Source organism: Mauremys mutica, chromosome 1 (assembly GCF_020497125.1).
Source record: "Mauremys mutica isolate MM-2020 ecotype Southern chromosome 1, ASM2049712v1, whole genome shotgun sequence".
NCBI classification, from domain to species: Eukaryota; Metazoa; Chordata; order Testudines; family Geoemydidae; genus Mauremys; species Mauremys mutica.
Window position 1 is genome coordinate 124,298,216 of NC_059072.1, and position 12,715 is coordinate 124,310,930.

General features: G+C 48.4%; 1 protein-coding gene across 2 annotated transcripts in view; it reads right to left on the reverse strand.

Annotated features, from left to right (window-relative positions):
• ARFGAP3 (ADP ribosylation factor GTPase activating protein 3) overlaps positions 1-5,290 on the reverse strand; it is an 83,577-nt gene extending 78,287 nt beyond the window's left edge. The window contains exon 1 of one of the 2 annotated variants that reach the window (XM_044994466.1): positions 5,076-5,290. In XM_044994466.1, coding sequence (XP_044850401.1) covers positions 5,076-5,144 — 69 coding nt within the window. In that variant the 5' untranslated portion in view covers positions 5,145-5,290. The remainder of the gene's footprint in view (positions 1-5,075) is intronic. The other variant, XM_044994456.1, reaches the window with a different exon arrangement.
• Between the last annotated feature and the right edge of the window lie 7,425 nt (positions 5,291-12,715).

Sequence of the window (12,715 nt, forward strand, 5' to 3'; positions counted from 1 at the left end):
GAGTGGCGATAGCTATTCGCTTTATGCACACTACCACTTATGCGGGCGAAATTTATGTTGCTCGGGGGAGTGTTTTTTCATACCCCCGAGCGACATAAGTGGTAGTGTAGACATGGCCTTACTAACTGAAGATAAAGGGTATAGTGAAAAGTTCTAAGACTACAAAGAAACCTATCAAATATCTATCCTTTTTGGTAAAAGGGGAAAGGGAAAATTTTCAGTTTTCTCACCTCAGCATAGACACAACCATAAAACAGGTAGCAAGTCAGACCCCAAACCAGCAGACTAGGGCCAGTTATATACTACAATCTTTTGTCGGCATAGCTGTGTTGGTCAGGGGAATGGTAAGATGTGATCTGTGAACATAACTGCCAGCAAAAGCCTCTAGTGTAAATGTAGTTTTAACCAATACAGCTTATTTTGCTCAGGGGTGGGAGGGCTGTAATAAATTGTGCCAACAATACCCAAGTTCTTCCCAAATTGTATATTTTAACATTTACAGCAGCAGTACAGCCCAAGGACATTAGTAAAAAATATGAGAATACACAGCTTTTCCAAGTCTTGCACTTCCTCCTCATGTCAGCAAAAAATGAACATGAAAGAAAGTATGGAAAGCCGGGAGGGGAATAAGGAAATGCCTAGAAAAACAGGACACAGGACAAGTTGTAACAAAAAAATAAAAGAATAAATGAACAAAAATATGTTACCTTTGAAGACAAACAAACATACAAACGCACACAAAGATACAGGAAAGTTGTCTGGGACAATGAATTGTCATTCTTCCTCCCTCTCCCCCTTCTTCTCTCTGTCTTTGGAAGTAAATAAGATGCAATGTATGTCTTCCCTGCAAAGTTCACTTGAGTTAAGGACACTTGAGATACTCCTCTTTTGAGCTAGCCTAACTTGAGTAACTGAAGCCATACTGGGAAAGAACATTTCAGCTGCTGCCCTCACTTTTGTGTGGCCTTAAGACTTCTACAGGCATATTTTTAGAAATTCTTTGCACGAAAGTAAGCTGAGCTGCTCTATAAATTATTTCCCAATGGATTGAATTAGAATTTGTTTGTCCTTTCTGGGCACATGGGGGAAATTGAGGGTAGGCATTGGAGGACGAGCTGCATTTGAGTAGAACTAATCTGCATCCACATGACAGAATAGTTGTGTTAGCAGCTAACAAATTGTGCTAATTCAAGCTTTAGTCTATGCCTGACAGACCAGCCAACCTGAATTAAAAGCACCACTATATTCAAGTTCAGGAAGTGTGTGGGGATGGGACTTGAGTTATGTGGCAAGGCAGTGAAGACAGGGCTTCATGTTCCTCATCGCATACCTGTTAGGGTGAGAATTAGGCTAAAACGTTGGACCAGATAGGCCTCAACACATTACTACTGTTTCTCATATAAGATCAAAACGTTATTAGGCACTTACAGACAGTAAAAGTCAAAGTTAAAAGTCCCATCGGCAGTGCTGCCCAGCTAACACAGACTAGGGCCTACCTGCTCCAACACTGGGCTGTGCCCCGGAAGCAGCCAGCAGCGGGTCCAGCTACTAGGCCAGGGGGCCATAGGGCTCCACACTCCCATTGGCCGGTTATGGGAGCTTGGGGGAGGAGGCAGTGCCTGGGGCGAGAGCTGCATGGAGCCGCTTGTGCGCCTCCATCTAGGAGCCAGACCTGCTGCTGGCCGCTTCTGGAGCACAGTGCAGTCTGCGGTGCCAGGACAGGCGGGAAGCCTGCCTCTGCACCCCAGCTGCGCCGCTGACCAGGAGCTGCCGGAGGTAAGTCCGCGGCCCAATCCCCTGCCCTGAGCTGCCCCAAACCTGGAACCTCTTTCCTGCATCCCTGGAACTCCTCATCCCTGGCCCTACCCCAGAGCCTGCACCCCCAGCCCAGAGCCCTGACCCCCTCCTGCACCCCAATCCCCTACTGAAGCCCTGAGCCCCCCTCCCCAACCTGGAACCCCTTCCTGCACCCCAAACCCCTCATCCCTGGCCCCACCCCAGAGCCTGCACCCCTAGCCCGCACCCCCAGCCCAGAGCCCTGACCCCCTCCTGCACCCCAATCCCCTACTGAAGCCCTGAGCCCCCCTCCCCAACCTGGAACCCCTTCCTGCACCCCAAACCCCTCATCTCTGGCCCCACCCCGCAGCCCTCACCCCCGCACCCCAACCCTCTGCCCTAGCCTTGAGCCCCTCCCACACCCCAAACCCCTCATCCCCAGCTCCGTTGGGTCGCATGCATCAACAATTTTCTTCAGCTGGGTCCAAAAAAAAAAAATGTTTGAAAATCACTGGTCTATTTTGGTAGGGCCAAAGCACAAAACAATTCTTGATGAGAAAACCATGAAGAATATTCTGAGATTATACTACAAATCATGCATCTTTCATATTTGGATTTTTCCTTTCATTAGGTGTGAAAGAGGGCCAATGAAATTAGTTTTCATAGTTTTGAAGGGGTTCTTAGTGAATAAAGTTTTCTTCTTAGTTTATAAAAGCTAATTGAACATCTTAGTGCCAAGGCAACAACAAAATCAAGCAGTGCTTCAGAACACTGAGGGGAAAAAAAGTGCCAATTGGACAATGGTCCAAGTAATTTGAAATAAGACAACAGCACAATTTACAAACTACAAAAAGAATGATGCCACTTTTATTAATTTCAAGTAGTTTCAGGAAAGAGACAAGATGTTAAATCCACTGCAGTCTAACCAGAGCTTCTGTTTTGAAACTTTCTTTGCTTCCATTCCCCAGCTGTAAAATAGGGATGATGCTACTTACCCACCTCACACAGGGATTGAGAGGGTTCATTTGTGTTTGTCCTGAATATGGGAAGCTCTAGCCATAAAGTAAAAGCTGTTTGGAAGTAGGGGAAGGTTGGGGTTCAAGAGGTTATGGCACCCTGCTCCCCATACTCACCTCTCCCAGGCTGCACACTGGTTTCCCTCCCTAGGGGAGGCAATACTCCTTGGTGATAAATTGGATTGAAAACATAATAATGGAGCCTGTATTGCCTGCTCCTTCCCAAAAAAAGAGAGATGAGGGGAAAAGGATGCAGGCTAGATCCCAAGTTTCCTCACACTGGTGGTGGGAGGGGGGAGTAGGGGCAGTGAAGCAGGGGGAGGCTGTGACAAGAGCCCTGCTGGAGGTAAGTCACTCACGGGAGGTTTGTGCATGGGGGAGAGAAGGGTGTCACAGACCTAGCAATAATAATAATTACAGGCGGAATGAGATAGGTGTCTTCTGGACATACGCTGAGTTCAGTCACACTATCAAGTCCTAGCATTTGAGGCCAAAAGGGACCACCAGATCATCTGATCTGACCTCTTGTACATCCCAGGTCACCAGCACCACTCAGTGTCTGCACACTAAATACAACCAAAATTAGACCAAGTATTACTGCCTACAGTAGACTATTAGGTGCCACAGGGAGAGATTAGTAGGGACCAAGGTGCACCAGTGCCAGAGGGCCCTGTAAGGACAGGGAAATGAGACATACCCAGATAATCCTGGCAAGTGACCTGCATCCTATGCTGCAGAGGAAGGTAAAAAAAAGAACTCCAAGGTCGACTACCAAGCTAGCCTGAGGGGAAATTCCTTCCTGACCCCACATGTGGTAATCACTTAGACCAGGGTTCGGCAACCTTTCAGAAGTGGTGTGCAGAGTCTTCATTTATTCGCTCTAATTTAAGGTTTCGCGTGCCAGTAATACATTTTAACGTTTGTAGAAGGTCTCTTTCTATAGGTCTATAATACATAACTAAACTATTGTTGTATGTAAAGTAACTAAGGTTTTTAAAATGTTTAAGAAGCTTCATTTAAAATTAAATTAAAATGCAGAGCCCCCCAGACCGGTGGCCAGGACCTGGGCAGTATGAGTGCCACTGAAAATCAGCTTGCATGACGCCTTTGGCACGCATGCCATAGGTTGCCTACTCCTGACTTAGACCTTAAGCATGTGAGTAAGAACCAGCCAGCCCTGAACCTGAGCGAGAGAGAAAGAGCGAGAGCATGCTCGGTGCCACCTCAGCGCTCTGATCCTCCCAGTCTAATGTCCCATTTGCAGCTGTGGCCATCCCTGATCCTTCAGAGGAAGGAGATTAAAAATATATATACAGTAGAACCTCAGAGTTACAAACCAGAGTTATGAATCAACCAGTCAACCACACACCACATTTGGAACCAGAAGTACACAATCAGGCAGCAGCAGAGAACAAAAATAAAGCAAATACGTACAGTTTTAAACGTAAACTACTAAAAAAAAATAAAGGGAACGTTTAAAAAATAGATCAAAGCTGTATTAAGTCAATATTCAGTTGTAAACTTTTGAGAGAACGACCACAACGTTTTGTTACAAACATTTCAGAGTCAGGAACAACCTCCATTCCCGAAGCGTTCGTAACTCTGAGGTTGTACTGTACATACGCACACATTAAATTGGGGGAGGCCAGGGATATCCCTTTTTGACACCGACCAGAGGCTGACTGAAACCTTGAAGCATGAGGTTTAGGACTATAAGACACAAACCGGAAGTGAAGCCTCCCCTCCCCCCATCAGCAGCAACCCCCTCACACAATCCAATTTATTATTGTCCGGCTCCCACTTAAAACTAACCCAATTGTTTGCCCCCCCACTACTCCCTTCAGGAGGCTGTTCCAGAACCTCACTCCTCCCTTTTTTTTAACGTCCAACCCGTATTTCTTCACGGCTAGTTTACACTCCTCTGTTCTTGTGCCAACATCATCCTTCAGCTCATACAGCTCTTCCCCCGCCCTAGTGTGTCCCCCCCCGTAGAGAGCAACCCCCCCCTCCCCACGCACCCACCCACCCACCCCCACCCGCTGTTCTGGCGGGGGCTGCCCATGGCAGGGAGGGGGGGGAGCACTGGTGGGTCCCTGGGCCCGTCAGCCCTAGGCGGGACCGTGGCCCCCCCAGGATCCCATTGGCCAGTCACAGCGGGGGGGGGGGGGATCCGCTGGCACCGCCCCCTCCCGCTCCCAACAGTGCGACGTGTCACTAACAAAGTTCGGCTCCCCCCGCCCCCCCCCCCAAGCGCCGGCTCCCGCCCAACCGCGGCCCCGTTACCTTGTTGGTGGGGGCGGCGCGGAGCCGCTTGAAGATGGCGACGATGTCCTGCTTGCGGGGCTCGCACATGGCCGCGCCGCGCAGGGGGGCCGCTCTCGGCGGCGGCCACCGGGCAGGGGAGCGAAGGAGCCGGCCGCCCTCACACACGCACGCACGCACACACACAGACAGCCGCCCGCAGCCGCAGCACGGAGGGGAGGGGCGGGCGCTGAACGGGCCGGCCCGCGAGGGGCGGGGCCTGAGCGCGTGAGCGAGGGGAGGGGCGGGGCGATGCGCGGGAAGCCGCCGTCCACGTTCCTGTTCGGTCGGGGGCGGGAGTCGCTCGCGCGCCTCGCCCCGTTCCGAGCTCCCGCTAACCGCCGCTTGGCCCGGGGCTCCGGGCTACAGCGCGCGACGAGCTGCCGCCCCCCCCCCACACCCCGCGTCGTGTTTCCCGAGGGCTTTTACAGCCGCTCCTGGCCGCTGCGCCCCGCCCAGGCCCGAGCCAGCCGTAGCAGCGCTCGGTGCGGGAGGCCGGGCCTCAGGAGCCCGCCCCGCAGCCGCTGACTGGGGTTGGGCGAGTCACGTCACCTCAGGGCTGCCTCCGTTTGCCCCTCGCTGGTCCCGCTGTAGCTCAGCGCTCCTGGCACATCGCGCTCCGCAAAGCCTCCCGCACCCCCCTGCAGCCCGGCCCCCGCCGCGGGGAAGGAGTCCCTGGCTGCCAGGAAACATCCGTGTCACCGTGCACCCAGCGACCGCCTGGAAAAACAGCCTCAGCATCAGAATGTACAGCTGGACAAAGACAAAAGGCTGCTTGAGACGAGTAGGGTTTGCTTTGGGGCTATTTACTTTGTACATAATGGTGATTCTGTCTCCTCCCCCCCTCCCCCCCCACACCCCTAATTTCCCACAACTATGAAAAATTTAAATTGATCAAAATGATTTTAAAAATTGAATTCTGCCCAGCCTGATTATCTGTGATGGCTCAGTTGGACATCCCAAACAGCAGGGGCAGGGCGCTGATGCTGCTCAGAAAGGGGATAGTACCAGCAGGGCCAGTATAACAAGCAGGCAGCTGCCTGGGGTGCCAAGATTTGGGGGCGCCAAAAATCTGTGTCTAAAAATTGTTTTTACACTATTGCTTAGGGGCACGTACCTGCCAGTCTCCAGGATCTCCCCCCACCCCTGCCCACATAGAGCAGGTACCTACCTGGTTCTAGCTCAAGGGTGGGCAAACTTTTTGGCCTGAGGGCTGCATTTGGGTATGGAAAGTGTATGGCCAGGGGTGAAAGTAACTTACAGGACTTACCAGTACTGCTGGAGTCCTGAGGGGGCGTGGCCTCAAGCAGAAGAAGCGTGGCCTCAAGATTTAAAGGCCCTGGGGCACCAGCTGGTAGCACCAGGGCCTTCAAGTCAACGAGGGGCTCCCAGCTGCAGAGGTGGCTGGGAGCCCCCCCGAGGCTCAGGGGCAAATTAAAGGGCCTGGGGCTCTGGCCACCGCAGGGAACCCCAAGCTTTGCCAGGCTGGGGCCGGGATTTAAAGGCTCTGGGCTGTTTGCTGCATCAGGGAGCTCTGAGCCCTTTAAATCCTGGCCCCAGCCCGGCCACCGGAGCTGCAGGCAGGATTTAAAGGGCTCTGGGTACCTTGATTGTTCTTGAGTCTAACTTATTTTTTCACAAACCACTTGAAAATCGCAGAGGGTCTCAACGGACCACTTAATGATCTTTTCAAATATTGTTTGTACCATTAGCTAACTATTGTAAAGCACTTTTTTTTATAAAGTAAAAAAACATTGGGGTGTGGGGTTTGGCCAGGAGCTAGGGTGAGGGAGGGGGCTCAGGGTTGGGGCAGGAGGTTGGGGTGTGGAGTGCTTACCTGGGTCAGCTCCTGTTTGGTGCAAGAGGTGCAGGTGGGAAGGAGGTGGGGTGCAAGAGCTCTTGTCTGGTGCTCAGGGTGGGGTGGGATGTGGGGAGAGGGTGCAGGAGTCAGGTCAAGGGGCTGGGGAGGTGTGAGGGGGGTGCAGGGGTCAGGGCTGGGTGTGTGTGTGAGAGAGAGAGGAGGGTCCTCCTTGTTACAAAACAAAAGTATTTGGTGCAATCTCATCCATTCCAATGGTGCCTTCCTTCTCCTCCCCCTGCCTCCTGCAGGTGGCAATCAGCTGGCTTGCAGCATTCAGGAGGGAAGGGGGGAGGAGCAAGGACTCCGTGCACAGCCTCCCGGTCCCCTCCCCTACTTCCTGAATGCTGCAAACCAGCTGAATGCCACCTGCAGGAGGCAGCGGAGGGAGGAGAGAGCCTGTGTGCCCAGACCTCGCTCCTCCCCCCTGAACGCTGCAAGCCAGCTGATTGCTGCGGGCAGGAGGAAGGGGAGGAGACTGGAGGAGCGAGGACTCTGAGTGCAGAGTAAAGGGGGAGGAGGTGGGGGGAAGCAAAGGCAGGTTAAGGGTGGGGGTTTGAGGGAAGGGGTGGCATAGGCAGGCTGAAGGCTGAGCCCCCGCCCCTGCTGCTTTTTCATTAAAACTCCCATGCAATGGGATTTAGATCAGGCCCAGAGAGACTAAGGATGCCTCAAAATATGGCCCTACATGACTTCCACAAGGTCATACATGAAGTCTGTGGCAGAACAGTTAATTGTACCTGGGTCTCCAGAGTCTGAGGCTAGGGACCTAACTGCTGGACCATCCTTCCTCATCTCTAGCAGGAGTGAGATATTGATTCTGAGCCCAGAGATTATTTTTGAGAAGTTGATAATAAAAGGTCATCTTAGCCATAGATCATCTACAGGGCCGGCTAACTTTTTTGCCTCCCCAAGCAAAAAAAAAAAAGCACGCCACCCCGCTGTAACACCCCCCCCGCGACCACCGCGCTGCCCAAGCCCCCCCGAGCGCCGCCCAAGCTCCTGCCCCCCCCAAGCGCCGTACCACCCAAGCCCCCGCCCCCCTCCGAGCGCCGCCCAGATGAAACAAAAAAAAAAAAAAACCCTCCAGCACTGCCCGGCCGAACCAAAAAAACCAAACAAAAAAAAACCCCCGAGCCCCGCCCCACCCCCAGGTGCTGCCCCAAGCACGTCCTTGGTCGGCTGGTGCCTGGAGCTGGCCCTGATCACCTACCCAGGCACGTTTTTAAGTTTCAGCTACTTTTTATATTTGGATTTCTAACTATAATGTGCAATATTTCTAGGGTGACCAGACAGCAAGTGTGAAAAATTGGGATTGGAGAGGGGAGGTAATAGGTGTCTATATAAGACAAAGCCCCAAATATTAGGACTGTCCCTATAAAATCAGGACATCTGATTACCCAAAATACTTCCGATTAACACATGCACACGTCTTGATATGTTATAACAAGTGTTGCCCTTTTGGAGGTATGTCAGTTAGAGAGATCTAGCTTAGTGTGCACTGTTGGCCCTAAATAGGCAAGTGCGAAGGAGACCATTTTAGTTGGAGCAGGGAAGGGCAGGTGGGTCCACCTTGATGAGGATACACTTACCCAAAACTGCTTGCATTGGGGAAATGAAGGGCACAAAGGCCACTGTTCAATCTTGTAAATCCCCCTGCAGCTGTTATTCCAGCTAACTACAGCATGCTAGTGGGTTAGGAGGTGCCTGCCACCACTCCCAACCCAAAGTCCAATTATTTGGGCATTGTGCAGGGAATGAGAGAATGTAATCATTAATATGATAATTTATAACATATAACTGCAAAATGTGCATTATTCAAATGACTTAGTTACCTGTGTAGTAAAGCTATGAATACACATTATGTATATGCCTTAGTAGCCATGGGCAAAGAGCAGCCTTATGTTTAGCATCATATAAGATTGAATAAAATAATCCATTTAGCCAGGCATCAATATCTTTCTTGCAGCCTTCATAGCAATAGTTACTGACCAAGCCAGCTCTCGTTGGAGTCTGCTTTTGAAGTTCTTTTGTTGAAGAATTGCCACTTTTAAGTCTGTTACTGAGTGTCCAGAGAGATTGAAGTGTTCTCCGACTGGTTTTTGAATGTTACAATTCTTGATGTCTGATTTGTGTCCATTTATTCTTTTGCATAGAGGCTGTCCGGTTTGGCCAATGTACATGGCAGAGCGGAATTGCTGGCACATGATGGCATATATCACATTGGTAGATGTGCAGGTGAATGAGCCCCTGATGGTGTAGCTGATGTTGTTAGGTCCTATGATGGTGTCCCAGAAACTGCAGAACTGGAATTAATTTGCACACTGGATGCCATCAAATTAGGCCTGAATAAAGACTGGGAGTGGATGGGTCACTACAAAAAGTAATTTTCCCTCGGCCGATACTCACAACTTCTTCTCAACTGTTGGAAATAGGCGACATCCACCTTGATTGCATTGGCCTCATTATCACTACAAAAAGTAAGCTGTGACTTGGACTCATCTTTGGAATCAGTGGAAGCTTCACGGATTATCTACCAAACCCTTGACATAGAAAATACACACTTGCCCCATGATGGGATTTCTCTATAACTGTTCCATTTTTGCTCTCTTTGCTGAGCTGCCCACAAGATTGCCAATCAATACCTATTGTAGTGGGGACATCTGTTCTCTAGGAGCAGATGGGAGGACACCGGATTAAATTCAAATAGGGCAAAAATACAATATTATGTGACAGCATCCAGCCTGTCCAGTATGGGAAGCTATAAATCCACCTGGCACTTTATGTGAAAGCTCAGAGAAAGCAGTATTTGCCACCACCACCTTTGTATTAAATACCCAGAAGGCTTCACTTGCTACAGTGCCACTGTTGCCTCTAACTCAGTGGTTCTCAAACTGTGGGTTGGGACTGAAAAGGGGGTCACAACCACATTTTAATGCGGTCGCCAAGACCAGCGTTAGACATGCGGGGTCCCAAGGCCTAAGACAAAGCTGAGCCCCACTGCCCGGGGCTGCCCTCCTCCCACCTGCCCCCAGTTCATACAGTAATTTTTGTTGTCAGAAGGGGGTCATGGTGCAATGAAATTTGAGAACCGCTGCTCTAACTCATGGTAGGTAGTGGGCTTGACTTTCTGCTGCCAATTAATGCTTGTTGCGAGGCAACTCAGCACTAAATTTGTCCATTCATCTTTGAGAAAACAGTAGGCAGACAAAAGCAACAGCAAAAACAGATCAAACACGAATGCCAGAATAACTAGCAACTCACGGCCCCACCAAGGGGAAGACAACAAGCCTGTTTCCTCAGTAGACTTGATTGTTTGAGCCCTATGGATCTTCGGATCTCTCCAACGACAAATCAAGCCCAAAGGAGCCTTGACTCCTAGCAAGAAGCATACACAACACTAGCAGGTGAACTGCCAGAAGTCAGCACATTAAGGACCTGTTCCACTATAGCAACTGAGTCATAGAAGCTTACTTAGGTTCCAGAACCAGAGGAGGGGCTACTCCCGAGTCCAAAGAGGAGATAACTTTAAAAAAGAAGAAAGTACCATTTCTAACAACTCTTGAATAATGCATTAGCCATTTCATTGCCATCCCTGAGCTCAGAGGCAGAATCTGTGACTCTTAAATTGATCACTAGATATGATTATTTTAGACATTTTCAGCAAGTCCCCTGATGTTTTGACACGAACATACATTGACTGCTGTTAGGTCTGCCAAAGAAGAAAAGTTTGAAAGAGAATGCGCCCCTGGCCAAGAGCTCTATTTCAGAAGTGAGTCAGGAAGATTAAAGAAAAGGATTGTATGGCCTGAAAACTAACTTCACCACCTAATAAATAAAATAAAATAAAATAAAATAAATAAATAAAGGAGGCAGCAGCAGCCAGCAGAGAAGTGGGAACCCTACTACCAGGAGTCCAACTTGCAGCAGGATCAGAGCTGTTGATAGTAGAAGGTTTTTTTCTCCTCTCAGCCTGTCTTCCCTCTCCTCCCCTTTGTCCATAATATTTTATTGTATTATGTAGCTAATACAAATGCTGATTTTTGAAGGAACCTAAAATTCATGTAATAAGAGTTTCAGTGTAAAAACAGATACACTGATGACTCAGGGAGATTTCCCATTAGTGTTAGAGAAGACCTAATAACTGTAGTCGTAAAACTAGTTTTACTTTGCTTTGCCAATGTCATGAAAAAAAGAACTTAGGATGAAAAGATATCAATATGGTACTAGTCCAGCTTCTGGCTTTAGCAACAAAAGTAGTTTTACTATGTTAACTCTACTAATATTGCATAAGCACCTTAGCTAAGAGAGCATATCAGTGTAAATGTTTACTAAAGGTACATCTACACTTCACATTTCTTTCGGTAGCATTTAGAACACATACATGCATAGCCCCCCACCCCCAACATAGGTATCAATAGAAGTGTAGACCGTGAGGCATGGCATAGGCAAGTAAAGACATGCCTGAAAGGTGTGAGTATGTACCCAAGTACATATCCTATATGACTCTAGTCACCAAAGCTGTGCCTCCCCATCTACACTGCTGCAAAGAGTGTGATGACCTTGAAACCATGGGGAAACCTTTGAATGGGGTTTTGAGGGACTGCTTCTGCCAGAGCCCATGTTAAATGATCATTGTAAATACCTGTTAAAATTTATAACTAATCTCCTAATGCACATCAAGTCTCATCTAGTTTTAAAATTTTAAATGTGGTTTTAAAAGTTAAACATAGTAACAACCAAACATTTTTCTAGTGTTCAGATTACCCATAGTTGCGATATATAAATTTAAAAACACTGAAGATAGAGCACAGAGTCTCAGGACAAAATAGTTTCCTGACATAGTTCAGGATTTTGAAAGGAGCAGGTGTGGGGGGGGAGGGGGCGGTTAAAAAAAATCTACAAAAGAACTGGGAGTTCTACCTTCATCTCTGTTTTAGGGATTGTTACTTTAGCGCTGTAGAAGTAAACCATACTGCATACACCTCATGAGAAGTGGTCAGATCAAACTTCTCAATATTGGTCTATCAATACATCTCAGTCTTCACTCTCAATATGTTGCTATACTCTTAAACAGAGATGCACAGTTGACAGTTTTTTGTACCAGGTTGACAAAGGTCTACTAAAAAACAAAAATGAGACCAAATTCATTGCCATTTGAGTTAATGTGGGATTGAATTTCCCACTCAGCAGCACCGCATGGCTGGAGCATAACAAAGGAGTCCAAAGTATTTGAAAATAGGACTTGCTTGCTAAATCTCTATTGCCAATACCAACATAATTTTCTGACAAGCAATTGTCACCCTGGAAAGTTTTTATAGAAAGGAAATTTGTCATTTTTCTTCAAGCACATTCATTTTTCTGACATCTTTAAGCAGATACCATGAAAGCTCTTTAGTGAAAGGCAGAAAGATCTTGTGTAATGTATTGTCTGAATCTTGAGGAGTTCAACTAACTTTATTCCACACACACACACACACACCCCCACCCCCTTGATGGAAAACAGCATTAGACATCACCTGTGCTGTAGACAGATGTGACATTATGCTCCATATTCTTTATGGAAATATGCTTATGATATGGATGACATAACTGAGGTGTACTTTATGCAAGATGACTCATGTACAGTATCATTGGAAAGGTTATGATTTACTGAATGTGTTTATCCAGTTTGTATGCATGTATCATTTTTGTATCTGAAGCTGATAATATTGACCATATTTCAAATGTGCTACGCTGGATGAGGCCAAACAATGGTAGTGGC